This window comes from Rhinolophus hipposideros, assembly GCF_964194185.1.
Source record: "Rhinolophus hipposideros genome assembly, chromosome: 5".
In the NCBI taxonomy this organism is placed as follows: domain Eukaryota; kingdom Metazoa; phylum Chordata; class Mammalia; order Chiroptera; family Rhinolophidae; genus Rhinolophus; species Rhinolophus hipposideros.
Window position 1 is genome coordinate 101,213,227 of NC_138051.1, and position 25,515 is coordinate 101,238,741.

At 48.8% G+C, this 25,515-nt stretch overlaps 2 protein-coding genes across 3 annotated transcripts; both read right to left on the reverse strand.

Moving 5' to 3' along the window:
• Positions 1-1,849: 1,849 nt before the first annotated feature.
• ATP5MJ (ATP synthase membrane subunit j) lies at positions 1,850-6,981 on the reverse strand. Of its 2 annotated transcripts, XM_081048475.1 has the most exons (5): positions 6,878-6,934; positions 5,125-5,246; positions 3,892-4,015; positions 2,734-2,757; positions 1,850-2,029 (listed from the first exon to the last, which is right to left on the reverse strand). In XM_081048475.1, exons 3-5 carry the CDS (start codon positions 4,013-4,015, stop codon positions 1,995-1,997), a joined length of 183 nt encoding a protein of 60 aa, XP_080904601.1. In that variant the 5' UTR covers positions 5,125-5,246; positions 6,878-6,934; the 3' UTR covers positions 1,850-1,994. The 2 variants fall into 2 exon arrangements, with proteins under 2 accessions (XP_080904601.1, XP_080904600.1); XM_081048474.1 differs by lacking the exon at positions 5,125-5,246 and having other exon boundaries at positions 6,878-6,981.
• A 13,456-nt stretch (positions 6,982-20,437) lies between these two features.
• Positions 20,438-22,240, reverse strand: RD3L (RD3 like; the record flags this gene model as incomplete). Its single annotated transcript, XM_081048998.1, has 4 exons — positions 22,042-22,240; positions 21,784-21,886; positions 21,092-21,397; positions 20,438-20,732 (listed from the first exon to the last, which is right to left on the reverse strand). Exons 3-4 carry the CDS (start codon positions 21,388-21,390, stop codon positions 20,438-20,440), a joined length of 594 nt encoding a protein of 197 aa, XP_080905124.1. The 5' UTR covers positions 21,391-21,397; positions 21,784-21,886; positions 22,042-22,240.
• Between the last annotated feature and the right edge of the window lie 3,275 nt (positions 22,241-25,515).

The window sequence follows — 25,515 nt, forward strand, 5'->3', positions numbered from 1 at the left end:
CCAAAGCCGTGAGGAATTTGACGGGACAGTTAAGTGGGTTCTGGCTAGCCGTGAAGGCTGACTTTTTCACCTGACCAAACCCACTGTCTCCACTTAGGGTCTCGGGGACAGGAAACCACTTGGTGTAGCAGGGAGATGTTTTGTTCCACTTTTGAAGGCATGGCTTGAGCTCTAGCAAAATTTCCTGGGGTGGGGGTGGGGTTGTCTATTTTGACATCCACAGAATGTCACTGAGGCAGGCAGCCACCACACGGTGCACGTTTCAGATCTGCTCAATATCATCTAGTTCCCCTCACAAGAAATCCCAACGGCCCCCCTCACCCTGCTTTGCACAAGGTATGGTCAGGCGACGGCCCGCGATGGGTGACAAGCATCTTTAAGTTTTTCCTTACCCAGATAATTATGACTGAAGGAACCTACAGGTAATAAGGGGGAAGCGTTCCCAGAAGGGTACACCAGCGCTTCTGTCCCCTTCAAGGGCCACTTCCCTTGGTCCTCACCTCCTCCCTTTCTGGACCAGAGTTCAGGTCCTAGTCCCAGCACTGGCTAGGTGACGTGCATGTCACTGACTCCCACGGCCTGTTTCCCACTCTGTACTATGGGACATCTGGTTCTTAGAACTGGATGTGACACAATGTGCCCACGGGGTACGTGGGTGAATAGTGCAGTGGACACAAGGTCTCTGGTGGGTGTGGCTCTGTATGGACCAGCTTTTCCAAGTGTGGTCACTATGCATCTGAACGTCTGGGGAGCTTGTGAGAAAGATCGGTTCCCAGACCAACTGAATTGGACCGGTCCTTGTTAACAGCCCTCCCGGTGAGTCTGACTCGTGCTCCAGTCTCAGAACAGATGGCCCACACTCTTACTTTCTAAGGTCGGGTTTTTCTGAACCACTATGTGGGTTCAGCCTCTGCAGACAGAACAGAACACTTTGCAGAGAAAACGTGATTCCCCTTAGAACCGACCCGCCCCATCTCCAAAGACTTCCACTGGGCTGTCCAATGCTCTCACACCAATTCTGTTGAGCCAAAGTGATGCCATTAGTGAGGCTGACGGGCAGATTTGACCCCCATTTTACGAAAGAAGAAACCGAGGCTCAGAGACCCTATGGCAGTCGTTTATCATGCACCAACCATGGGCCACACCTGCCACGACCTGCTAAGGGCATGGATGAAAGGTCGGGATGGTGGCAACCCTTATAGGAGACGGACCAGGGACTGGGCCGTCTATTCCACAGCCAGGCCTCCACCAACTTGCAAAGCTCTAGGTTCCAGACTGGACTCACTTCTACCCCAAGCCTACTGCTTTAGAATGTTTTTTTGTTTCTAAATGGAAGTCTAGGGGTTTTGGCAATTGCTTTAGCTGGAGAAAAGTATTATGCAGTCTTTGGTATTAGCCAAACTAGAAGACATAGCAATTGATTTTTAATTACGTACTTTGCCTTATGAGTGACTTCCTGATGAAATCTCCTACCATGTGATCTAATATAACCTTTTTTTCGAAAGCATTTTAGCTTAAATATGCTTTTCTATACCTTCTCTTACTGATCTCCCCAAAACTCTAGCCTTAAACTTACATATCATCATTTCCATTTTCCAAAAGGGAAAATGGAGGCTCGCAGGTCACATGTAGGAGAATCATCTGTATAACAAGTATTTATTGAACATCAGACTTGTGAGTGCCTAGATCTGATCCCCAACGCTACGGTAACCGAGATGTTTACTCTTCAGTGCCCCAGGACTCCTAAGCTTGGAACAGCTCAGTGAGCGACTGCATGTGCTGTGTCACCAGACCTACTGAGGGGACGCCAGGCACACGGGGGAGCTGAGAAGACCCTGGGAGCAGGCAGTCTATCTCACAGTACATTTATTCATACCACGAAGGAAAGGGCATTCTACAAGCACATAGCGCTGGCCACGGTCCCTCCAGCAGAGCTTGCTGAAATTGACAGCCGGGCTGAAGTCCGGTCTGACGAGCACCCCAGGTAGGGCTGGTTAGTGATGGCCATGTGCGGGTGCAGGGCTCGAACCTTTTGAAAGAGAAGCATAACATAGACCCAGTGGAGGAACAAGCAGAGTGTGCTTATCAGACCAAGAAGTCTGAGTATAAACGAGTATTCTACAGTATGAAGGACTATGGAGGGTTATTTCTTTACAGCACGCCCGGTGTTTAAGGGTCTGTGGGACCGACATGCGTGCACACAGCAGCAAAGATGGAGGGGCAGGGAAATATCTCCTCCCCAAAGGTCAGGAGCCAGGCCTGGGTTTGTGCGGGACCCAAATGACCACAGCTTCACTGTCAGTTGAGCTACAGTAAAGAACCACCCAGACGGGGGCCTAACTTCACTGGCGCTTTGCTCAACATCCACTCACACCTCCCCACCCCCACCCCCCCACTCACACGTACCCCTACACTCACACCCTCACCCACTGGGCAGTGTGCCTGCCCAGCTAACTTGTGCTTCCTGACTGGTGCCATCAACTACCTCTGATTAACGCATTTTTCTATCACTCCTGCCACCAGGAGGTTTACTTGGTCCAAGGTGGTGAGCAATGGTTTTTAACATTTGGACCATAAGAAGCAGGACACTTCATGTGCTGAAGTGTCCTCATTGCATTTTCTACATTTACTGAGCCATGTGCCAATGTCAACTCAGAACAGCCACAGACTGTGTCCTGGAAAGGTCAGATGGTGTTTTACATTCCCCACCCATTTAAAAAGCAAAAGCCTTACCTTTCAAAGCTTTACTTCTTTTATCTAAAATAAAAGGAAAGAAAAGTTGGTCATATCAATGTTTCACAAAGTCTTCAGTCAAATCCTTGTAGCAATGAACATTTGGGCCGGCCTGGTGGCTCAGGCGGTTGGAGCGCCGTGCTGCTAATGCCAAGGCTGCTGGTTCGATTCCCACATGGGCCACTGAACTATACCCTTTGCAGCTAAGATTGTGAACAACAACTCTCCCTGGAGCTGGGCTGCCGTGGGCTGCTGTGTGTTTGCCGTGGGCTACTGTGTGCTGCCATGAGTGGCTGGCAGCCAAGAGTGGCTGGCGGCCGACCCACGACTGGTGACCGACTGCCTGAGCTGGGGGGGTGGGGGGGATGTAAGGCTCATACACCAGCATGGGCCAGGGTACTGTGTCCTACAACTAGACTGAGAAATAATGGCTTGAACAGGAGTCGGGGGGTGGGAGGTGACAGAAAGGGGGGGAAAAACAGAAATCAACATTTGGCTGAAAAGTTCATACTGGAAAAGCTGTTACAGAAAGGTTTCAGAAAACAGAGTGAGTATATGTCTCAAAGGCAAGAAGTGGTAAAATTTCTGCCCAAGATGTCCTCTGAGCAGCCAAACAGGACTCAGAATTTGTGGGCTCTTTACTCCTTACCACACCCCAAACTCCAGTCATGTAATTCAAGTTTTCTCCTTTCTTTCCTCTTTAACCAATCGCTTATTACATGATTGGGCCCCATCTTGGCTCCACTGAGAACTGCATGGTTACCCTGTCCTAATTTTTATCATGAATGTATTTCCAGCATTCACAACAACGGAAAACGAATAATAAAACACCGTATATCATGATTTCCTCTCTAAATGGTTTAGCCTGAGTTTCTTAAAACTAAGGACAGCTCCGATGCATTCGAAATACCATCGTCACACTGAAGATATCCAGGTCTTGTTCAAATTCCCCCAACAGTCCCCAAATGTCTGTTAGCTGACATGCGCTCCCTACATTTTAACTGAGGACCCTGGGGTTCTAATGGCCACCCCTAGCTTCAGAATCAGTCCTTTACAATGTGAATTGTGATGTTTTTTAAAGTTCATTTTGTGAACTGTGATTTCTTTTGAAAATCGTTTTCTTTCTGACTGCTAAGAATCAAACATGGAGAAACTCACCAGCACTCCTGATTTTGTAAACGATGAAGCTCATCAGCCCCATCCCTACCCAGATCTCCTGGTAAACCTGGGTGTAGTAGGGCTTCAAGGGAACCCAAACATTTTTAATGAGGCTTTGAAACATCTGAAAAGGAACACAGTGGAAAATATTTACATGACCATTGTTTTAAACCTAACTGGTAAGAGAATCCCATTTACTCATCAAGTTCTACCCAATTTCCCTTGACTCATATGCCAGACCCACTCCCCACAGCCATTCCCAAGCACACGGGACTTGTGAAGCTCGTCTCAGCCCTCAATGCCCCGACCGAGGCCGTCCCAGAGCTCAGTCAGCCACCTCAGTCCTCAAGCCCCCTGCACTCACCCAGCCTGTGCAGTCCTGCAGTGTCATCCAATGTCCCCCTTCGATGGCTGTCCTCCACTAACGATATGCCACAAATTACACGGCACTTTTAAAATCTTTGTAAAGTGAAACACTACTAGTATGTTTGTATCATCATGTTAAAGAACATGGTCAAGACTGAGATTAACACCAAGGCTCGGGGACGCGCATCAGCTGTATCCCAGGCCTTCGGTTTTAATTTCAGTTTTACGGAGGCAGAACTGACCTATCAAAATTGTAAGATACTTAAAGTGGCGGGGACCTCTGATATGGACACACTGTGAAAAGATTTCCCCATGCAGTTAACACAGCCATCACCTCACATTATTTTTCCTCTGAGAACTTTAAAGTTCTATTCTCTTAGTGAATTTCAACAATTCAGCGGTATTAACTACAGTCACCATTGTTTACATGTATCCCAGTCTCGAAGTCTATAGCTACATACAAAGCAGACAGCTTGAGATGACAAGCTCACTTCCTAAAAGCTGCGATTATAACGGAACTGCTTTCACGAATAAAAATAACTAATCACTGGATCTGACTGGGAAAAGCCATCAAATTCTGAACTTACATAGTTGATTCTTATGTGCAGGTCTCAAAATAATGTTTTTGATTACCTTTATAATTTCCTACAGACTCTAAGATGAGATGCCCTCATTTTCATCTTAATGAGCTTTCTAACATCTGAAGTGGTCTATTAATTACAGCCATTCAAATCACTGTCAGGAATTAACTGGATCTAGTCCTTTCCGTTTTACCTGAAAACATGATTCTGGCTTCAATTGGTGACGTGGCCTCATCCCCACCCCGGGCTGTCCTCCCACCTCACCACTAGTGACACAGAATCCTACCTCTCTGCAGCTTTCTCTGGCCCTCCATCACTGAAACCTTGACCGTGCGATCATTATTCATTCAGCAAACGTGAACGGAGCGCGTACAGGATGGCAGCATACGAGCCAAGGTCAGAATGAAGCTGGAGGGCGGGGAGGAATCGGGGAAGGCCCTGATTCACATCCTGGCCCTGCCACGTTCCAGCTAAGTTAAACTGCCTCAGTTTCCTCATCTGGGTCAGAGAGATACAAACAGTACCTACCTCAAAGGGCTGTTACGAAGACGAGAGAAATTACTCTGTGCCAGGCATTTAGCGCCGGGTGTGCCACCCTGAGTGCATGTTACACATACAGTATCACGGCTGGACTATGGAAGGGAAGGCGGGCCAGGTCATTTAGGGCCTTGGAGACCACGACAGAGTTCAGCTTGTATTCTAAGAATGTTACACCAACTTAACAGCATCCACGAAGCACTTTACAGTTATCTCCTGCCCTGCTCCCCAACCCCTACAAGTGGGTGCTTCCAGAAGGCTGCCTGAGACCATCAGCGGGATCCGAGAGTCGGTCACCCGGGCCCCTGCTTCTCATCACTGCGGGAATCCGCTCCCAGGCCTGGTTTCCAGCCCTCCCAGGACAGGAGTCACTCAGGCTGAGGCGGGATCCTGCAGGATCCGCCTCCCGCAAGCCCTCCACCTCCCGTCCTCAGTGCACTAAGACGCGGTCAAAGCACGAGGTTCCCAGAAACCAACCGCCCCGTCTCGGGAAGGTGCCCACGGCGGATCCAAACAGGACCCAGGGGCGGCCTCTGGAGGCCCCGGACAGGAAGCGTCCAGGCGCATCGAGGCCATTCCTCTCCCGCCCGCACCCGGCAATGGGTGCGGAGAAAGGTGCCGCAGAGGACCCACGGGCCGAAGCCGGGAAGCCGGGAAGCCTGGGTTCCAGTGCGAGCTCTGCCCGCTCCGCTCCCGACCTCGGGCAAGGCCCGGACGCTGCCCTCGCAGAAGCTGCCCTTTCCGTGAACCGGGGACACCTCCACCTGACCCCCAGGGCGCTGGGGGCAACTCCAGAAGGAAACGTAAACCCGGCCTGGGGCCTGTGTGGACGCAGGACTGTCAACGCTCAGCGACGGGGGAGACGACGCTGAATCGCAGCTGCCGGCACGGCGCTCCCCACGGGCCGGGCCTGAGCGCCTGGGCGGGCGCCTTCCCGCCCGGACCCACCCTCCGCGCGCGTCTCCCGGCCGCGTGGGGTGCGCGGAACGGCTCCCTCGGAGGCCCGTCCCGCGCGGAGGCCCGTCCCGCGCGGAGGCCCGACGGGCGCCCACCGAGTCCCGATACGCGGCGAAACTCGGGGCGCAAGGGCGTCGCAGAGCGAGTGCAAGCACCAGGAGACGACCCTGCCGTGGGGTGACACTTCCCGGCCTGCACGCTGGCGAACCCGGGCATCACTAACCCGGGGAGCCCCCGGCTGGGGGCGCACCCGCCACGGCCGCAGGAGCTCCCCGTCAAGGCCGGCCGACACCGGCGCGGCTGGAAGGCCTCCCCTCGGTGCGGGGGGCCGGGAGGAAAAGCTCGCGCGGGCGAGGGAGGAGTCGGACCCCAAGGTCAGCGCGGGGCGACGTGGGGCCGCGCGGTAGGGCTGGGGAGCCTCCCGCTTGGCGCCGTCTCCCTCTGCGGGACCGGGTCCGGCCCCGGGCCTCCGCCGGCCACTGTCCCGTCCCCGCACCGGCCCGGCCGTTTCGCGCCGAGCAGCTAGCCGGGGAACCCGCACTCACCTCGCGGTAGGACCAACGGCTCGGGCCGTCCCAACCCGCAGTATGTGTCTCTCGAAGGTCACCGAGTGCGCACGCGCCGCGCGGGGCCTGCCGGGAAAGCGGAAGGAGCGGCTGCGCCCCAAAGCCAGAGAGCTTCCCAGGCCGCGCCTGCGCACCACAGCGCCCCCAGCGGCCGCCCCGACGCCGCAGGCACGGAGGCCCGCCAGGTGAGGCCAGGCCTGCGGAGGGGGCTTTGGGAGTGTGTGTCATAATACGGTGACTAACCGTCCGGATTTGTCCGGGACGTGGGTCTTTCAGTGCTGAAACTGGGAAGGGCCTGGACAAAGCGGACGAGCTGGTGAACCTGGCAATCGGGCCATCTTTACTTGCTATGTTAAAGGCTGAAAAGTTGAATCGCCCGTTTCTGTGGTTTTCTTGCCATTTCTCTTTGCAGTAACATTTTTGATCTGCATATTTTTACACATCGATTCTGTGCACAGTAATACTACTCAGTAGCCAATAGAAACACTTCACTGGTCCTAACAGACACAGGCCTTAAAAACAACTATGTGCAGAGAAAACGACTGAAAATGTCAGCAGAAAACTGGAAATCGTAAAAAATGAAACAAAATCTCTTAGCTGATTTGAAAAAGAGCCCAATAGAAATTTAATGAGTTCAGCAGCAGATTAGACAGTCGAAGAATTACTTAATTGGAAGAAAGTTGAGAAGAAACCATTCAGAAACAGAGACAAGCAGTTGAGAGACGGGATACAGCAAGAAAATCCCTCATATGTGTAATTAAATTTCTAGAAGAACATAAGAGATGGGACAGAAATATTAGAAGAAAAAATAGCTGCCTGAGTATTATCCAAAAGTGATGAAAAAAATCACACCAAAGAGAAACTAAGCAGGCAGGTGAATGAAAATAAATCAATACCTTGAAACCACAGAAAACTAAAGGAAAAGAGAAAATCTTAAAATAACTGCCAATCTAGAATTCAGTGCACAAGGAAATTAACATTCAGTAAAGAAGGTGAAATAACATTTCAGACCAATGAAGAGTGAGGGAATAATCATCAGTAGATCCACAGTAAAAAAAAAAAAAAAATTATCCTTCATTATTCAGGCAGAAGGAAATGAGTTTAGATGGAAGGTAGAGCAATGAACATGGTCCTGTTTCAGAGAAAAAAAAGGATCAAATGAAGCTGCACACACAACTTGAAAGGATTGCCATTTTCGGGTAGTGGTTCTCAAAGTGTGGTTTGGGGGTTTCCAAGGCCCCGTGAGGGGTCAAAACTCTTTTCATAATAATGGTAAGATGTTAATTGTCTTTTTCACTAGACTTCTCTCACAAGTGTATGGTGGAGTTTTCCTGAGGCTGTGTGACTTGTGACATTGCAACAGAACAAATACAGAAACAGAGAAGAGAATCCAGCTGTCTTCCATTAAGGCAGACATTAAAAGATCTTTGAATATGTAAAAATGTCACTCTTCTCAGATGGAAAAAAATTTTTTGTAAATATAGTTACTTTTCATCAAAACATTCTCTAACATTACATGGTTTTCTATTTTAAAATGAATTAAAAAGTAATAAAACATCTGTCAACTTAATCCCTTATAAGATTTATATAACCCACATAAATAAAAGCTCTCTAGGTTCTTCAATGATTTTTAAGAGTGTAAAGGGGTCCTGAGACAAGGACTGGGTTTGAGAACTACTGTCTAAGAAAAGGAACGTTTTAGACTTATAATGAGTTAGAAAACTGCTGAGGACAACAAGCATTTGGGGCAAACTTGAAGAACATCATGTTTAGCTTTTTCAAGTAAAGCTTTGAACTTCAAACTCTACTTGAGAGCAACAGAATTTTAATGTCTTTAGTTGCAAAACCAACACACCTTCAAAAAAACACATCTTCAAAAAAAACAATGTTTAAAGAAAGAGCCAGTGTAGCAGATATATTCAAAGTGCAAATGCTGATTTTGTGGTTGAGAAGGTCAGCAAAGACACAGAAGTACTTTGAACTTGGCTTCTCCCGACTTTTCCAGGCATCAAGAGCAGTTGTAATTGCTGTCAGAGGTTTGTTTTCCCTTTGCTTCTGCAGCTCAAGCTGCCCTGGGAATGAAATATGCAAAACCTCCAAGGCCCAGCAGGTCTTCAGCCATCTTCCCACCTGCTCTGGCCTAGATGTCTACAAGCCTATTAAGAACTGTTAAGCTGTCTCTTTTTAATTCGGAGCTTTAGACAAGATGAGCTGGGGTATGGTACACCAAGAACTACTAAACCAAAGGAAGGGAGCTCAAAGACAGTCTGTGACGACACAATATTAACTAGTGTTTAGTCAGGAAAATGGCAATTAAATGAGAACAAAGTTTCAAACTGAAGAATCATCAAGACACTGTCCTTAGACTGTAGGTAAAAACTCAAAACTCAGGAATACTAAAGGAGATAGTAACCCCAAAGCACCAAAGAATATTGAAAAAGCCCTCAAGAAAATGTGTGAAATGAACCCTCTTTAGAAAAAGAGCAACTTCTACTTAAAAACACATTGTGACATCAACAAAGGATGGTAACAGGCAGGGACACTAACAAACTAGGACATACAAATGTCAGCGAGCTCCAGAGTTGTTTGGTTTCGATAATCTGTTTTGAAATTTAGAACATGTGCTAGCCTTCACATAAAGTTGCAGTATTTTCCAATCAATGCTCGATGACATATAAGAGCCTCAGTGACTTTATGATTATGTTGTTTCTGATTTATTGAAAAACAAGTTCTTTTCCCTGCCAAACAGTGTGAAGTACACCTTTTAGAGACTGTAGTATTTGGAATAGTCAATATCATGCCCAGAGCTCGTAATAGAAGTTAGTGGTGTGGCCAGGATTTGGACCTGGGACTCCCAGCTTGCTACCAGGATGGGCTCGTTTGTTGAGACACCAAGAGGTCAACGCCGCCTAGTCTGACTTCGTTCCTTGTCTCAAGCTAAGCTCTTATTTGCCACTCTTTGGGCATTTTCTAATCTTTAACTGATTGGACGTCACAGGTGGTCGGCGCCCTGCTCTTGATGCCCTCCATTATTTTTTCTTCGGGCTCTTTCCTGAAAGGCCACACTGTGCCACATACTGTACTGGGCACCAACAATATGTTGGTGTACAGGCCGCCATGCCACTCTTCCGATTCTCCCTGTCGCTTTCCTTCATTTGTATGTGTCTGCTGGATTATCCCCTCTGCCTCTTCTTTCAGGCTGTTTCCTGGGGTTTTGTCCCCGACCTTCGCTCTTCTGGAGCTTGGCCCGGACCATGTCAGCTGCTCTTGGGTCTTAACTGCCATGCATTAGCCGACGGCCTCCGACTGTGCCCCTCGCCACCTGTTTGTCGAGGGTAGGCCTCTGCACTTGAGCTGCAGGTTTAGGACGGCGGTCGACGACTTCAGTTTACTGATGTTGTGGCTCCACAGAACTTCCAGACTCAACGCAGCCACGAGGGCCGCCCGCCTTCGGGCTTTCGCCCCGTGCGCCCTTCCGCTGTGGTGCTCCCTCCGAGTCCTCCTCCATCAGACCTGTGCCTGGTTATCCTGCAGGTGTCCACGTAGGTGTCACTTGCTCCGAGAAGCCTTCCCTGACCTTCTCCTTGCTCCTCACCCCCAAACAACGTGCAAGGTGTCGCAGTTTCGCCGCCAGTTGATGAGACGATACAGCACAAAAGCCTTCTCTGGTTTGCCTTCCGTCTCCCCACCCTGAGCTCCGTCACCGCGGTTCCCCGCAGCCCTCCCCTGGGCCAGAGACACAGTAGGAGCTCAGTGAAAGTTGTCCTTCCTTGGCGCGCAGCTCCAGGACTCACGTAGTAACCCTCAGACCCAGAGGGCGGCGGCGTTCTGAGGGTCACATTAGCTGCGGGCACCGCGGAGGGAGCTCTGGTACTCGAGGCGGCCATAACCGCGAGAGCCTAGGCCCGGCGCGGGCGGGCGGGCCTAGCTCCCGGCAGGCCTAGCGCCAGGGCGGGGCCGCCGGCACAGGGCGCGGGGCCGAGGTCGCCGGCGTGCTCTGATTGGAGGGCTTGGAGGGGGCGGGGCGCGTCCTCGCGCTCGCCCTCGCCGCGACGTGACGCCACGTTCCCGCCTTCGGCAGTTCCCGCCGCCCTGCCGGCCGTTGAGGCGGCGCTGAGACGGCGCTGCGGCTGCGAACATGCTGCGTAAGCTCACCGTGGACCAGATAAACGACTGGTTCACCATCGGCAAGACCGTGACCGATGTGGAGCTGCTGGGCTTGCCGCCCAGCTTCCTGGCCGAGACGGCCAGGGACGAGGCGCAGCCCGGGCATGCGGCCCTGGGTGCCGGTCCTGCCACGTCGGCGGCCATCCCTGCGCCGGAAGCAGCCGAGGCCGAGGCGTCTGCGAGGTAGGAGGCCCGGCGAGGCCGAGGTGGGTGCGGGCCCCGGCGACGGGCGCTCGGCCCGCACTGGCACGGCCCTGGGCCCTGCGCCCGGTGCCGCCGGGCCGTCGCGAGCGAGCTGGCCGCCGGACACGTCCCGTCCCGTGTCCCGCAGCGGGCTCACCTTTCCAGGCCGGAAGCGGCTTTCAAAGCCCTTTTTAGTCGATGGACTTCAGTTTTCAGAGCAGTTTGGGTTTAGAGAACAGTGGAGCAGGAAGTACTAGGTCCCCCTGCCGCCCCCAGCGGCCTCCCCTCCCGCTCGCACCTGGCTTCAGGGCGGGGCGTTGGTTGGAACCCACGAGCGGTGTGGATACTTACTCAGCCAAGCGCGTAGTTCACGTGAGCGCCCGCGGTCGGTGGCGGGCAGCCCGTGCGTGTGGACAGAAGGACAGCGGCACGTGTCCGCCGCCGGCATCACATGCAGTGGTTTCGCGGCCCCCGAAATCGCTCCGCGCTCCTCATCTTCATCCCTCCGTGCCTCCCTCGCTCCCTCCTTCCCGGGCAACCGCTGATCTGTCTGATGTTACGGGTGGAGTCACGTGGTCCGTAGCCTTTTCAGATCGGCTTCTTTCTAATAATGTGCATTTAGGTTCCTCCATGACTTTGCACGGCTTGCCAGCTCGTTTTTCTTTGAGTGCTGAATAATATTCCACTGTCTGGAGGGACCACAGCTGATTTATCCATCACCTACTGAAGAATGTGTTTGTCCCTTCCAGGGTGTGGCGGTTATGAATAGAGCTGCTGTCAACACCCAAGTACGGGGATTTTGTGGGGTCAGAAGTTTTCAGCTCATTTGGGCAAATTCCTACCAGGGATCGTTGTTAACGAGCCTCCTCCCTCTAGCCTTTGACTTAAGCAGCTGCTGTCAGTTAATCTGCCCAGGTGATTTTGGAGGAAATAAAAGGGCACGACGACACGTGCTTTTAGAAGAACTAGGTCTGGTGAGTAGAAACACTGGCTCCCTCTTTGAAGTGGGCCAGTGTGGAAGCACTCCCAGCTCGGAGTATCTGCTGCACTGCATGGCCCCGCAACCCCAAGTTCCACACCCTTCACAGTTGAGAGAGTGCTTTTTGTTTTTTAATTTTGTTAAGTTACTCTTGTTTGTTGGCCTGTCTGATCTAGTGGATAGGCTCAGACTGGGGGTCAAGTTTTCATGGGTGGTTTCAAGCCTTTGTAGGGTCAAGTGCAACTTGGAATCTTTGGTAAATTTGTTTCTTGGAGGCAAGGAAGGGACAAAGAGACCCTTGTGCAGCTTTAGCGTGGCTCTTTTGTTCTTGTTTTTGTACGCTTTGTTTCCTTGAATTACTCCGCTGAATGATCCTGTAGACCACCCTTCGTACAGCCCCCTCCCCTACTTGCTCCCCAGATGCAGAGAACAGAACAGTATTACTTTTAAATAACTCATTGTGATATTAGAAGTAAGTTATTCTTAACCTTGTCAGAAACTAGAAGTATAGATTTAAATGTCCTTTTAACTGCTAAGGACCAGTTTTTAAAATTTCCAGTCCTTCATGAACTGAGATTTTTGTAAAATCAATAAAAATGAATTTTCAGAGTAATGAAATGAAAATCCCATTTTTTAAATTATTACAATCAACCTATGTAAAATTACTTCATAAAACTGCTATAGGCATTTCAACTGCTGTAACTTTCACTAGTGGCAGGCAAGTGATGTCGATGTTTGTCTGTCTCTGGGTGGTACTTCCTGTGAAAGTGCCATCCGGGCCCCTTAGCACATGCAAAGCTCAGAGGGTCCAGCGTGTAGTAGGTGCACACTTAAATGCAGTTATGTTATTTAATCGGCGAAACAACCCGTTAAGATTGATGGCGTTATCTTGATTGTATAGATGAGAGAAAGACTTGGGTGGTAGAGTGGCTTGCTCAACTTCCTGTATTACACAGTCACTGTAGGTAGAACGACCTCCAGATTGTTCTCTGGAACCTGTAAAGATGTCATGACATGGCAAATGGGAATTTGCAGATATAATTGAGGTTCCAGATCCTAATATGGAGCTTGCCTGCCTTATTGAATCACACGCTCCCTTCAAAAAGGATTTGAAACACGGGAGGGACTTGATGGTCATTGTTAGAGGAGGCCACGTGGAAAGCACGACAAGGAATGTGGGCATCGAAGAGCAAAGACTGGATCCAGCTGACAGGAAACGGGGCCAGCAGCTACGACTTCACGGAACTGAATTTGGCTTGCAACCTGAATGAGCTTCTGACACGGAGTGCAGCCCTGCTAACACCTTTGTTTTTGGCCTTGTGGGACCCTGAGCAGAGGACCCAGTTGATTTTATCTGGATTTCTGGCTTACGGAAACTGAGATAATCAATTTCTGTTGTTTTCAATTGCTGAATTTGCGGTACAGGCAGACCTCACAGATACTGTGGGTTCGGTTCCAGAACGGTGGCAATAAAGCACATATCCTATAAAGCAATCACATGGCGTTTTGGTTTCCCAGTGCATATAAAGTTGTGTTTATACTATACTGTAGTCTATTAGGTAAAACATATGTCTAAAACAGTGTACATACCTTAATTAAAAAGACTTTATTGCTAGAAAATGCTAACCATTTTCTGAGCCTGTTGGAGAAATAGCACGGATAGATGTTCTTGACACTGGGTTTCCACAGACTTTCAATTTTTACAAAACACAATGTGTGAAGGTAATAGATTGTGATTTGTTACAGTAGCAGCAGGAAACTGATTTCAGGTGAGTGACCCATGAAGCCAGTGTCAACCACAGTGCCTGGTGCACAGTAGCTTAAGTACTTGCTGAACGATATCTTTCCAGAAAGGAGAGTTTTGCGTGGGGTTTTGATGTTGGTGAAAAAGCATTAGACATGGGAAGGCAGGCTTTATAAGCGTAGGCCATCACATTGTGAGCACATTTTGGGGAAGAACAGTCACTAGCTTGTGCTGAGTCACAGGAGTCCAGTCCGTGAAGGTGCTGTTCAGTGAGCTTAATGAGCTGTATGGGTAGTGACCACCAGCATTCAAGAGAGTAAAAACCATGCGGTATCATAGATAGTTCAGATAAGAACTGTTTTGTGACATGCACGTGTGTCTGCGATGAATACCAGGTCACAGTGCATTTCTTACTGAGTTCCTGTCATGAGACGTTCAAGTTCTTGGAACGGACTGGCGAAGTGCGTGTGAGTAGTTTGTAAATTGTAATATTTTCACTGATTCTGTGGATTTCCCCCTTATTTTCCACGTGGTATTGTATTTGACTCCTTTACGCTGATTGTGGAGTATGCTTTCTTCTATCTGTATACTCCTGTTTCCTCACCTTGGCATGTGGAAACGAGAAACTCAGTGGTTGTCTGAGGCATTCGGGCATTTTCCCCCAGTGTTGTCAGTGCCAGCCTTCCTTCGGCATGTGTGGCCGGGAGCCTCCCGTTGTCCTCTGCCCCGTGTTTATTTGCGCCTTCTGTGGTAGACTCTCCTCTATCTTGTAACTCACGTTGACTCTCGACTCCCAACAGTGTTGCTTAGGTCTCACTTTTAGATCTCTGACTCTCCAATTTCTGAAAAGGGATTTTGTTCCTGAGAAACTTCACGCAGAAAGCTTTCAGATTGCCATTATCTGATGCTTGCTTTTACCGTTTCCTTTTTTCTTAATTTCACTTTTTCTTCTTCGTGTGTCTCAGTGTAAGTTGCATGCCTGCTGTGATGGGCATTGTGTCAAGTGACACAGGTAATACAGCTGTCTCAGTCTCTCTGGCAGACAAGGGAAGTCCCGTTTTATAGTTGAGGGAGTCACGAACCAGGTAAGTTGAAAAACTTGACTTACTCCGGACCCCACGCCTATTAGGGTGTAGAGTGGGCGGGTTTTTTCCAGAGCACGCGACTCTTCTTGTTTCATTGCCTTTCTGAATTTAGGCTGCATAGATGTTTGTGTATGCTTGTGTTATCCTGCGAGGATTCCTATTTTCTGTTCACTCTAAAGTCCGTGTTTTCTAAAAATCTTTTGTCTGTCTAACAGACTTAGTTTGTCAGGTAATTTTCCCGTGAATTACGAAGTGTTTGAGTATCCATTCTGTATCTCCTACTTGCAGTTGGAGTTGTGATTGAGAGGGATATAGGTACTAGTAGCTGAGGTCAGGGAGGTGACGCAGCTAGATTGAGTCGTGGCTTCAGTCTCACTGAGAACTTTGCTGTGTCGTGTGAAGCAGCGGGGAGCCATCGGAGGGCACTTGGGGGCTTTGAGCAGAGCTGTGGTATGGGGTGACTTCCGGCGCTAATAGGATGGCTGCCATGTTGACTATATTGAAGAGGGTCCAGGGCAGAGCCAGCGAGGTCAGGGAAGGGTCTACTGATACCGTCTGATACCAACTTTACGTGGCAGCTTGGTTGTACCATGGTGCCCGGATATGTGGTCAAATGTTATTCTGCACGTTTCTTTGAAGATATATTTTTGAATGAGATTAACATTTCAATTGGTAGATTTTGAGTACAGCAGATTACCTTCCATAATGTGGGTGGGCCTCGTGCAGTCAGTGGCAAACCTGACTAGAATGGAGATTGACCCCCATGAACTAGAAGTCATCCTGCCAGCAGACTCGTTAGACTCCGACTGCAGCTCTTCCCTGGGTCTCCAGCCTGCCAGCCCACACTGCAGGCTTTGGACTTCCCAATCCAAATAAAGGAGCCAACGCCGTCGAAGAAATCCCTATCTGCCTGACGTCTGTGTATCTGACATCTGTCTTTCTCTGCCCCCCCCCCACATCCTGTTCTCTTCATCTGGAGACCCCTCACTAATACGTCATGCAGGAGGGAGGGCAATGGCTTAGACCAGGAAGGTAGCAGTGGGGGTGGTAAGCAGTGGTGGAATGTGGGGTATTTCCCTAAGACAGAGGCAAGGACTCTGTAGCCGCCTCGGATACAGAATGTGAGCGAGGATACAACCATGGGTGGCCCCCCGTTAACTGGCTGAGCAACTGGGGGGTGTTGCTCTCAGCTGGGAGGGCACGACTGTAGGAGGGGCTGGTTTGCGGGGTGCCAGGAGCCTGCTGGTGAGCATGTTCCTTTGGAGTCCCTGTTAGACTGCAGTGAGTGTGGGCAGCCTGGGGTTGAGGAAGGAAGTCTGGCTGGAGCTAGATGTTTGGGCCTTTAAGGCTTTGGGGCCCGTTAGACGAGATCAGCCAGACTTGAGAGACGGATCCTGGAGGGTGGGTGCAGAGAGTGAAGAGGTCCAAGGACCCAGGCCTGGAGCACTTGAGCCTTCAGAGGCTGATGGGATGAGCAAACGGGACTGAAGGAACAGCTAGAAGTCAGAGGACGACTGAGCGCGTGAGCCCGCTTTACTGAGCCGCGGTTGCTTAGCGCCCTGCACGGCTCCTCTTAGTGCTTTCACGGCATTGGGTTACGTGTTGTTTTCCTCACTGAAAAATTTCTTGAGGGTACAGATCACCCCAGAGTGCAGTCCCTGGCATATACCCTCTTTCCCTGAAAATAAGACCTAGCCAGACAGTCAGCTGTCATGCATCTTTTGGAGCAAAAATTGATATAAGACCCGGTCTTATTTTAATATAATATAGGACTGGGTCTAATATAATGTGATGTAATATAATATAATACCGGGTCTTACATTAATTTTTGGCTAGGTCTTTTTTTTTTTAGGGAAACAGTACCTAGTAGGAGCTCAGGTACTGTTTGGATCAGTGAACTGTCTTAATAGGCCCCATCATTGAGTGTTGACAATGTGCCAGGTCCTCTGGAAATGATGAGTTGGCTTCCTCATCCATTCCTGCCTTGATTGAATCACAATCTGACTTACTCCTCTGGCCATGGCCAATTTCCCTAAGAGGTAGTGGGTGGGGTGTATGTGTATGTGTACACGTGTATACAATCAATCCAAACAAACAAATTACTATCCTGGCAACTTTCCAAAATAAGAGTATGTCTCACTGTTTACACTGTCACCACCGTGGACTAAATAAACCACCACCATCTCTGGATTATTGCAGAAGCCTTCTGTTTGTGGTCTCCTGGCTCCCCATCCTTGCCCCCAATAATTTATTCGAGCATCTAGAAGAATACTTGGTGTGAGGTAGATGTCAGTTAATTTGCTGATTGAACAAATCCTTGAGTAAACCGTCACACCTACGGGTCTTGGAGCACAGGTGCGACTTTGTGGCATAGATTGCCGCACAAATGAAATGTAGACTCGGTATCATGACTTCAGGTGCCTCCCCACCTGCCACCTGCCTCATCTCTGCTGCTCCCTTTCTTTGCACTCTGGCCACAGTGCAATTTTCCTGCATCTTGAAGATCCCAAACTCATTTCCACCTTGGGGCTCCCTCTCTGCTCCTTCCTCTGCCTACAGTGCGTGCTCTCTGCCTCTCCCTCTGCTGTTTCTTCCAAGACTGGCTCCTTTCCTCATGCTGGGGGGCTTTGTTGGCTGTCTGCTCCTTCTAGAGGTCTCCTGTGACCTCCATGGCTACAGAAGTCCTCCCCCCACCCACCTTCTTTCCCAGTCTCTAGTTCAACTTTCTTTCCTCTAAAGCACTTACCCGAGTCTTGTTTGCTTGTGATGTGTTTTCTGCTCCTCTGCCGTCCCATGGGGACCAGAATGAGTCTGAAATTTCTGGCTTGTAGAATTGGGTGGACCGCTAGTGTAGTCATTGACTGAGATTGAAAACCCTAGTAGAAATGTTTGAAGAGTTACACTTTTAGTTTGTGTGTGTGTGTGTGTGTGTGTGTGTGTTGTTTTGATTCCTTTGTTCCTTTCTTGAATTTTATCCTTTCAGAAAACAAACCTCTGTGACTGGGTTTGAGCATGTTGATTTGAAGTTGTTGTGGGCATCCAAGAGAGAAGGTGCCAAGCAGGAAACTGGGATATGCACTGGGAACAGAGGGTAAGCTGGGCTGGAGGCATCTGTCCGGGCTGAGAGGCTGACTTGAACCCCGCTGTGCCATCTGCTGTCTCTGACATGGGGCAAGCCACTGAGCAGGTCTGAGGCCATTGCTCAGCTATCACATGGGAGGAATATGACCCACTGTCAGGGATGGCGTTAGATGAGCAGCCCCCCACCCCGTGCTCAGCATGGTGCCTGCACGTTGGCAGATGCTAATATGACTGAGTGCGTGGGCTGCTTACGCGTAATCATGCTACCTTCGCAGAGCTTGCTGTGTGCCAGGCACGCAGAACACTTCAGGGCTCCATGTGTTTACTCCGTACTGTTCTCCAGCGAAAACTTGTAGCTGCTGTACCAAGCTTTCTCTTCATAAAACCCGCCGCTGTCATCAGAGTCCCCTCCCCCATGGGTGCCCTCCTCGTATTTTTAACCCTTACTCCACAGCTTTAGGTACTGTAAACGGCGCAAGGTCTAAAAGTGTGGACCTGTTCTTACGAGTATTCAGGGAGCTGTTTGTGTGAAACACTTCTGTTTGGTTTGTAGAATTTCTAGAAACAACTATAGTTTTAAATTGCATACACCAGTGCTGTCCCAGGAAATACAGTTATTAGGTTATTGCCAAAAACTAAGTGAGAGGTAGAAACTCAGAAAGAATACCAAAACGCAGGATTTCCCCCTCTTTTAACGTCTGGTGTAGAATTGGTCCGCTGCACTGTGGGCGACAGAGTGGCGTGGGGGCCATTCTCACCCCGGACCAGTGGAGTGACATCTGTCTTCGTCAGGCACTGTGTGCTTTTGATAGGACTTATTTAAAAGAACAACCTTCTTCCTGTCTGACGGGGGTGAGGGGGGACCTCTTTGGATAGTGCTCTGGGCTCTGTCATTTCTTTTGCTAGTGGCTGTTAGGGGTGCGTTGGGGAGAATGAAATGTTTGGGCCTCTTCGTGGTGCATGTTTCCTGACACACATGGTGAGCTTGCCCGTTCTAGCACTGCATTTCATAGACAAACTCCAAGTTCCATCTAAAACACAAATTTTGTTCTCACTGGTAAGGCGACAGTATCGAAACTCATTTGCTCTTCTCTCCCCACTGCATGATAAGCGGTTGTGCACTTTTGGGGACAGTTCTCTCTCCCACAAACAGTTTCTGATCTAAGAAATCTTACAGTGGTTCAGGAAGCCGGGGAGAGTTATGTCATGAAAACTGAACACAAAAGACAACAGGAATGAGAGGTGTCTTTGTTTTAGATCCACTTAGGGCTGTGTTGTCATTTATCTCCTTTAAGCAGACCCGGGTTGCCCCCTTTCAGTGTGTGCTTAGGATTTAAGACCAAATCGATGCCATTCAGAAGGGTTTAGATGCTGGTCAAAAGTGCAGGGAAAGCGAGTCAGAAGGTTTTCAGTTTTTGAGTTTTTGAGTGTGTATTTAGTTTCAATTTTGAAGTTTTTTCTTTTTAGATTAAAAAACCCCAACAACTCTCCAAATATAACGCTATAGACATTAGGTCCCTTGGACTTACCTTTAAGAATGGTGAAGAGCCTAGCACTTTATCATAAAAGTAAATCTGGAGAATGAAGTTTCCTACTTTAATGAAATTATGAAATGTTGAATTTGTATAGTAAATATTTTTCTATTGTAAATGCACATAATATTGGTTTAAATTACACGTCAGCACTGATTGTTGTTTTTTTTTTTGAGAGTCGCAGCTGCTAATGTTGTTAGCAGCCCATCTCTTTTTACTGATACAACACAGAGCTATGTTTTTATTCTTTCCTTTAATGTTAGTTGACATTGAAAACGAATCCGAGTGTTGGGACAAAGTCCCGCTCTGCCTCTGCCATCGGACTGTCGTCTCCTCCCGCCTGCCATCCTCCCCTTCCCTCCTGAGAACTCTGCTGTGGAGCAGATGCTGTTACAGTAAACATGAGACTCATGTCCATCATGGATTTTATTCAGAACGTAACTTCCTTTAGACTAAAAGTCAAGGTTAATGTCTCAGTTTTACACAGAGTTTGTCAAATTTCATACTAACTAAATACCTTAGTTCCTGTGAGATGAGTTTGAGGTATAAGAAAATACTTCAAACAGTTTTCTCAAAATAATTTAGGAAATATTTTAGTTTTTTAGGGAACATTGTGTTTTTAGAGTGGTTTAAAAAAGAAGAAACACTGTTTAAAACATAGGACACAGGGATTTTAACTTCTGACCTTGCAACAAGGAGAATCATGAAGTCGTATCACTTTTTCTTATTGTTACTGTTCGAGTTCTGATGTGAGATGGTCAGAGCAGCTTAGCTGGAGGGGTGGGAGTACGGCAGCTTCCATGTTCTGTATGAGGCCGGGGGGTGCCTGCGGAGCCCACCCTCTGTGCTCCTGTCCACGGACCCTGAGATAGTGGGGATCTCCTCCTTGTCGGCGCTTCCCCCAGGGCCTGCACAGCCCCCTTGGAGGCCCCGCTGCTCCAGCCCCTCTTGCTGCCAGCCTCTCTGTCTCTCGGGGCTGCCCACGGACTCTTTCAGAACTTGCTTGAAGATGTAGACTATTTCCCAGGGCAGGACATCATTTTCTGCTAGAACTTCTCGAAATCTAGAGGGACAGCAGCGGTGAGTATTCAATTCAGAAAATGTCTTTTGCCATCTCCCTTTGTCTCCAGAACACAGCCTGTGTGATGTAATTGTGGGGTAGGTACCCACCTTTTGAGAGATCGGCACATCGCTTGGACAGGATGCTTCTAATAAAGACATTTTGAATGTGATTTGAAAACATTTCCTCACCAGTGAGATCTCAACAGACACTTCTGTCCTGCCTGTCATTAGGTATTGCAGTTGCTAGGAATGGGGTACACACGATGACAGAACTTACCTGACAGAATATAGTTTCCAGTCCGAATATGTGAGGAGCTCAGACTTGACCACACAAACACCACAGACAAGAAGGTATTTTACCTGCTGAGAACAGATCCCGTTTGGCGAGGTTGAACTTGGGAGCAGAGAACTTCAAGCTGTCTTTGTTCAGTAGCTGGGATGGTCACGTGGGGGTTCTGGTCGCTCCTCAGCCAGTTGTAATCCACACCTGTTCCTCTCTCTTTTTGTTCATTTTCGATCTCTTGTATTAATCTCTCTCGCTCCTTTAGATGCCATTTCAATTCCCGAAGCAGAGTTTTTGTCACTACATCTGAGCCTGAGTATTGTGTGGGTTTGTAGGACTCGTACTTTGGCCATTTCATCCATCCAAAAAGCGGCATATTTAGCCTATGGAAATATTGTCACTTGTTTATTTGCATAAAATGCTGTGGTTCTGATGAGAAAATATTTTTTTCTTTACAATAGATTTGCCAGAAAAGTGCATGAATTTTTCACTGATGAGATACACAGGTCAAAGTAAGATTAGAACATGGATTAAATTCTTTTAATTTCTAACTAGGTCAGTGCCCAAAACCAAGCTTTGAAAATACGTTTATGTAGCTAAGCAGAAGTGAAATGCACAAAGTTAGATATAACGTGCAGACTGAACGCTTTCTGAAAAGAGCACTTAACGCTTGCTGTTACGAGTTCTCAGGAGGCTGTACAGTGGATAGGAAAGTGCTCTCCGCAGACATGCTTGGACGTAGCTTGTACAGAGACTGTTTGAAGCGTACCTGTTCAGTGGATGGGTCCGATGTGCTGACGTTGCCAGAGCTTACGGGAACGGGCAGTGAGGCGCGTTGACTCAGGCGTGCCCTGTCGTCCGGGACCTGGCCCCTGATGAAGGAATGAAACTCCTTGTTTACCCACTGAACCGGATTTTGAAATAAATAACTTTCTGTGTTAGGAGTGAGGTTGTGTTGTCTTCATTTGGGGAGAGTGCTCTTAATTCCCCTTGTAGGTCAGCCAGGAAAAAGGACAAAAATACTTACTGTTCAATCGTCACGAATTATGTGATGGTCTGCCTTTTGACTGGAACTCGGTCTGTGTGAAAAAGATGCCTGCAGCTGTGGATCTGGTCCTCACTGCGTTTGGACAGACCTCTGGTAATGAACGGAGGAATGGAGCACACAGATGAGCTCCCAGCGAACGTGCAGCTGTCGCGTGGCGTGATGCTTTCTGTGCGTAGCTGGAGGTCACAGTTTCGTGCTGTATTTTTATGCCTGTGAAGCTCTAAAAATAACCATGTTGCTTTTATTCTTCAGCTTAAATTTCGGGCCATTTAGAAGCCAGGTCACTGTCCCCTCTAATGAAACCAGGAAAAACAGATCAGACTTGACTATTTGCAAAATATACATTCTGAGAAAGCTCCCTATAACTGGGTTAAATGGGCAAGGAATGCCAATATTAGTCACGTGCGGGGATATTAGTAAGTGTTCCATTCTGTATTCATTTTGTTTTGTTTTTCTAAATAGTACTTACATTTGTATGTTTAAGCAAGTGGTAATGCTAGAGGACAGACATTGTATACACTTAAGTAGATAACTGTAAAATATACTTTATAATCTCTTTAAAATGTGATGATAAGGCAGTACGAGATTAAGGTCAGGAAAAGAGAGCTGTAAGAACATATCATCCAGTAGAGAAAGTCATTTTAGTGTTTTCTTTTGCAGCCGAAGCCGGGGCCCCACACTCCCTGCCTGTGCGGGCTGTGATGTGTCCTGGTCTTTCCTGCCTAACCCTCAGTTCAGGGGCGTGAGCCCTGCAAGGGGCGGGCAGCGCCTCTCCCTCCAGTCCTGGGTTAGGTGGCTACACGGCGCTGACTTGTTTCTTCTGCCTTCCCTTCAAGTGAACCGTGAAGGGCAGGCATGGTTCCTGTCAGACCTGCGTGTCATGTGTGCTAAAGAGTGACGCGCATGGTCGTCCTGCCGCTCGCTGGTGTTGTTTATACGGCAGAAAACGCCAGACGTCAGGATTCGTTGTCTTCAGCTAGGTTTTCACATCACGTGGTGTGTGCTGCTGTGAAAAGTTTGTCATGACAGGCCTGTCCTGCCAGATTTTCTATTAAAGTTACGCTGAACCCTGCCACTTCTGCCTTGGAATTACCTCCTTTAGGGCTGCTGTAATGTTTACACTTTGGCTCTGAAATGGTAATAAGGATCTCAGAATGTGTCGGGTGTGGCCCGTAAGCGGAATTTCTGCTCCAGGCCTTCTGCAGTCTCCAAGTGTCCCTTCCTTCCCGATGCCCTCTCTCTCTGCCCCTGGATGTCTGTCTCAGCCAGGCCTGACTGCCCCTGACAGCTGCCGTGCTCCCTCTGTCCCTTCTTTAGCTTGGGACACACCGGCTCTATCTCCTGAGATTCTTAGTCTTTCTCTTTTCCGTGTCCCCACATTGCAACTCTTCCCCAGGGCCCAGTTTAGGTACCAGCTGATTTTCTTCTTCTGTCTGAGGGAAAACATCGCCATTTTTTCCTGGGCCCTCCTGTCCCCGGTGCTCTGCTTTTAGTTCTCTCTACTGTGAAACTTAGCCGGAGACCCGTCTGTGTTCCTGTTCTCTCTTCACTCTGATTTCGAATCCTTTCTGATTCGATTCTGCTCTGTCCTGCACTGTGTGTGACTGCTGGCTCCCAGTCACCCAGCAGATAGACCGATGTCTGCTGACTGCCAGGGCCTGGGCGCCGATGAGGGATGGGGACACAGCAGAGAGCAGGACAGACCTGCCCCCCCGCAGGCAACTCGCCTTCTCCAGGGAGGACAAATACCAGTAGAGAATCGGCCATCGAGGGGATCAGACGTCACCGGGGGGTTCTGCACACTCGAGGCTGCCCCCAGTTAGATGTGAGGGCAAGGCGAGGCCTGTCTGGGTGGGGGTGTCCTTTGGAGGTTTAAAGATGAGAGAGCTGGGTGCCCAAAGCTTCTTGAAGACACCCCCCCCCCCCACTTGTCTTAGGCGGCACCTGTCTTGCCACTGAGACTTGCTCACGTCTGACCCTCCCAGCACTTTTCTTACTGCCTCAGCCACATTCAGTAACCTTCCTTTGATCTTATTTGTGTCACTCAATTTTTCTAGTACTTATTTATGATGTGCTACATGTATTATCATCAATTTTATTCTTTGCCCTATCTCCTGAGATTGCTAAATTGAAACAGAGCCCAGTATCATTTTCTGGTTAGAGTAGTTCCCTTACTACTGTGTAGACAGAGGACATAGGTGTTTGTAGGTCAGTTCTTCCTGCTTCAGGGTAGAACCAGAGGAACATTGAGTTTTACACATCAAACATGTTAGTACATTGGATGGATGAATGGTTTCTAATGACTTGCAGCCTCATTAGGATATTTTGTGAGGAAGGCATAAAGCTTAAACTATGAAACAAGTAGGGCAATTTTTGGTCATTATCATGGTTTTCTGGGCTACATCTTGTTAGCTGAACAATACAGAATTTTGTAAGACTTGATGTGAAATAGGACCATAACATTCATTGTGTGTGTGTGTGTGCGTGTGTGTAAAACTTGCAGATGTGTAAGGAAGTTCAGAAGAAGAAAAGTCGAAAGACCAGGGCAGGCTGAGGGGCCAGGCACAGCTGTGGTGGGTTTGCAGCCCGGCCTCTCGCGCGGGCTCAGCAGCGCCTGACAGCAGCCGAAGGAAGACGGTCGCCGAGAGGGCTCATGCCCTGCCGTGTCGGTTCCTCGGCCACTCAAAGACTCCGGGCTACTGGCTTTATTTTATTTTATTTTTGGTATTAAAAATGCAGTCGATATTTGAGGAGAAACTAAGCTGTTAAGTTTTTCCCCACTTTTATTTCCTCTTTAAAATGCTCTACTTAAACTACACCAGTACATGCACTCTTTAAAGTTAAAAGCACATTCCCACTAGGTTGTTCCGATGTGTGGATTGTAGGGATTCTTTATGTTCCCTGCTGTGAGCTACAGACGTTCCCTTCGGCGTGACCACTGTTCTTGTCCTTTAGCCTATAGACGTGTTCACATGTTTTAAGTTATAATTCAGTTTATTGATATTTTCCTTTTTGACTTTTTTGTGCTTTTGTTGAAGAAGGCCTTTTTACTCTAAGGTTATAACCTAACATAGAAGAATGTTAGCTTTCTAGGCTTACAAAAATAAGTACCTGGTGTTGGCTTGGAATTGATTTGAGCCGGATGTGAGGTGTGGGGGGGTCAGGCCTTTTTTGTCCCCAACTTGGTGAGCGGGTATGCAGAGGAAGTGGTCATTGCCAAGTCCCTGGTGTGTGTTCTGAGCATTTTGAATATGACATGGGGGACTCTCAGCACGTTGAAACCCCCTGGGGATCCAGCCAAGCTGCTGTGTTCAGGCTGCAGGTTCCCCTCAGCTTCTGGGCTGTGGTCTTGAGACCATCGGGTTTTCGGAGCCTTTGCAATGCCCTGTGGTGTGGACCTGTCCTGCACTGAGCCACCTCGTGGCCGTTCTGGAATCTGGCGGGATCAGCACA

Coding starts and splice junctions, on each gene's coding strand:
- ATP5MJ (XM_081048474.1), bottom strand. CDS start 4,015: ATGTTTCAAAGCCTCATTAAAAATGTTTGGGTTCCCTTGAAGCCCTAC. Junction 2,758..3,891: donor TTACAAAATCAGGAGTGCTG/GTGAGTTTCTCC, acceptor CTTTTATTTTAG/ATAAAAGAAGTAAAGCTTTG. Junction 2,030..2,733: donor AAGAAGTAAAGCTTTGAAAG/GTAAGGCTTTTG, acceptor CTCTTTCAAAAG/GTTCGAGCCCTGCACCCGCA.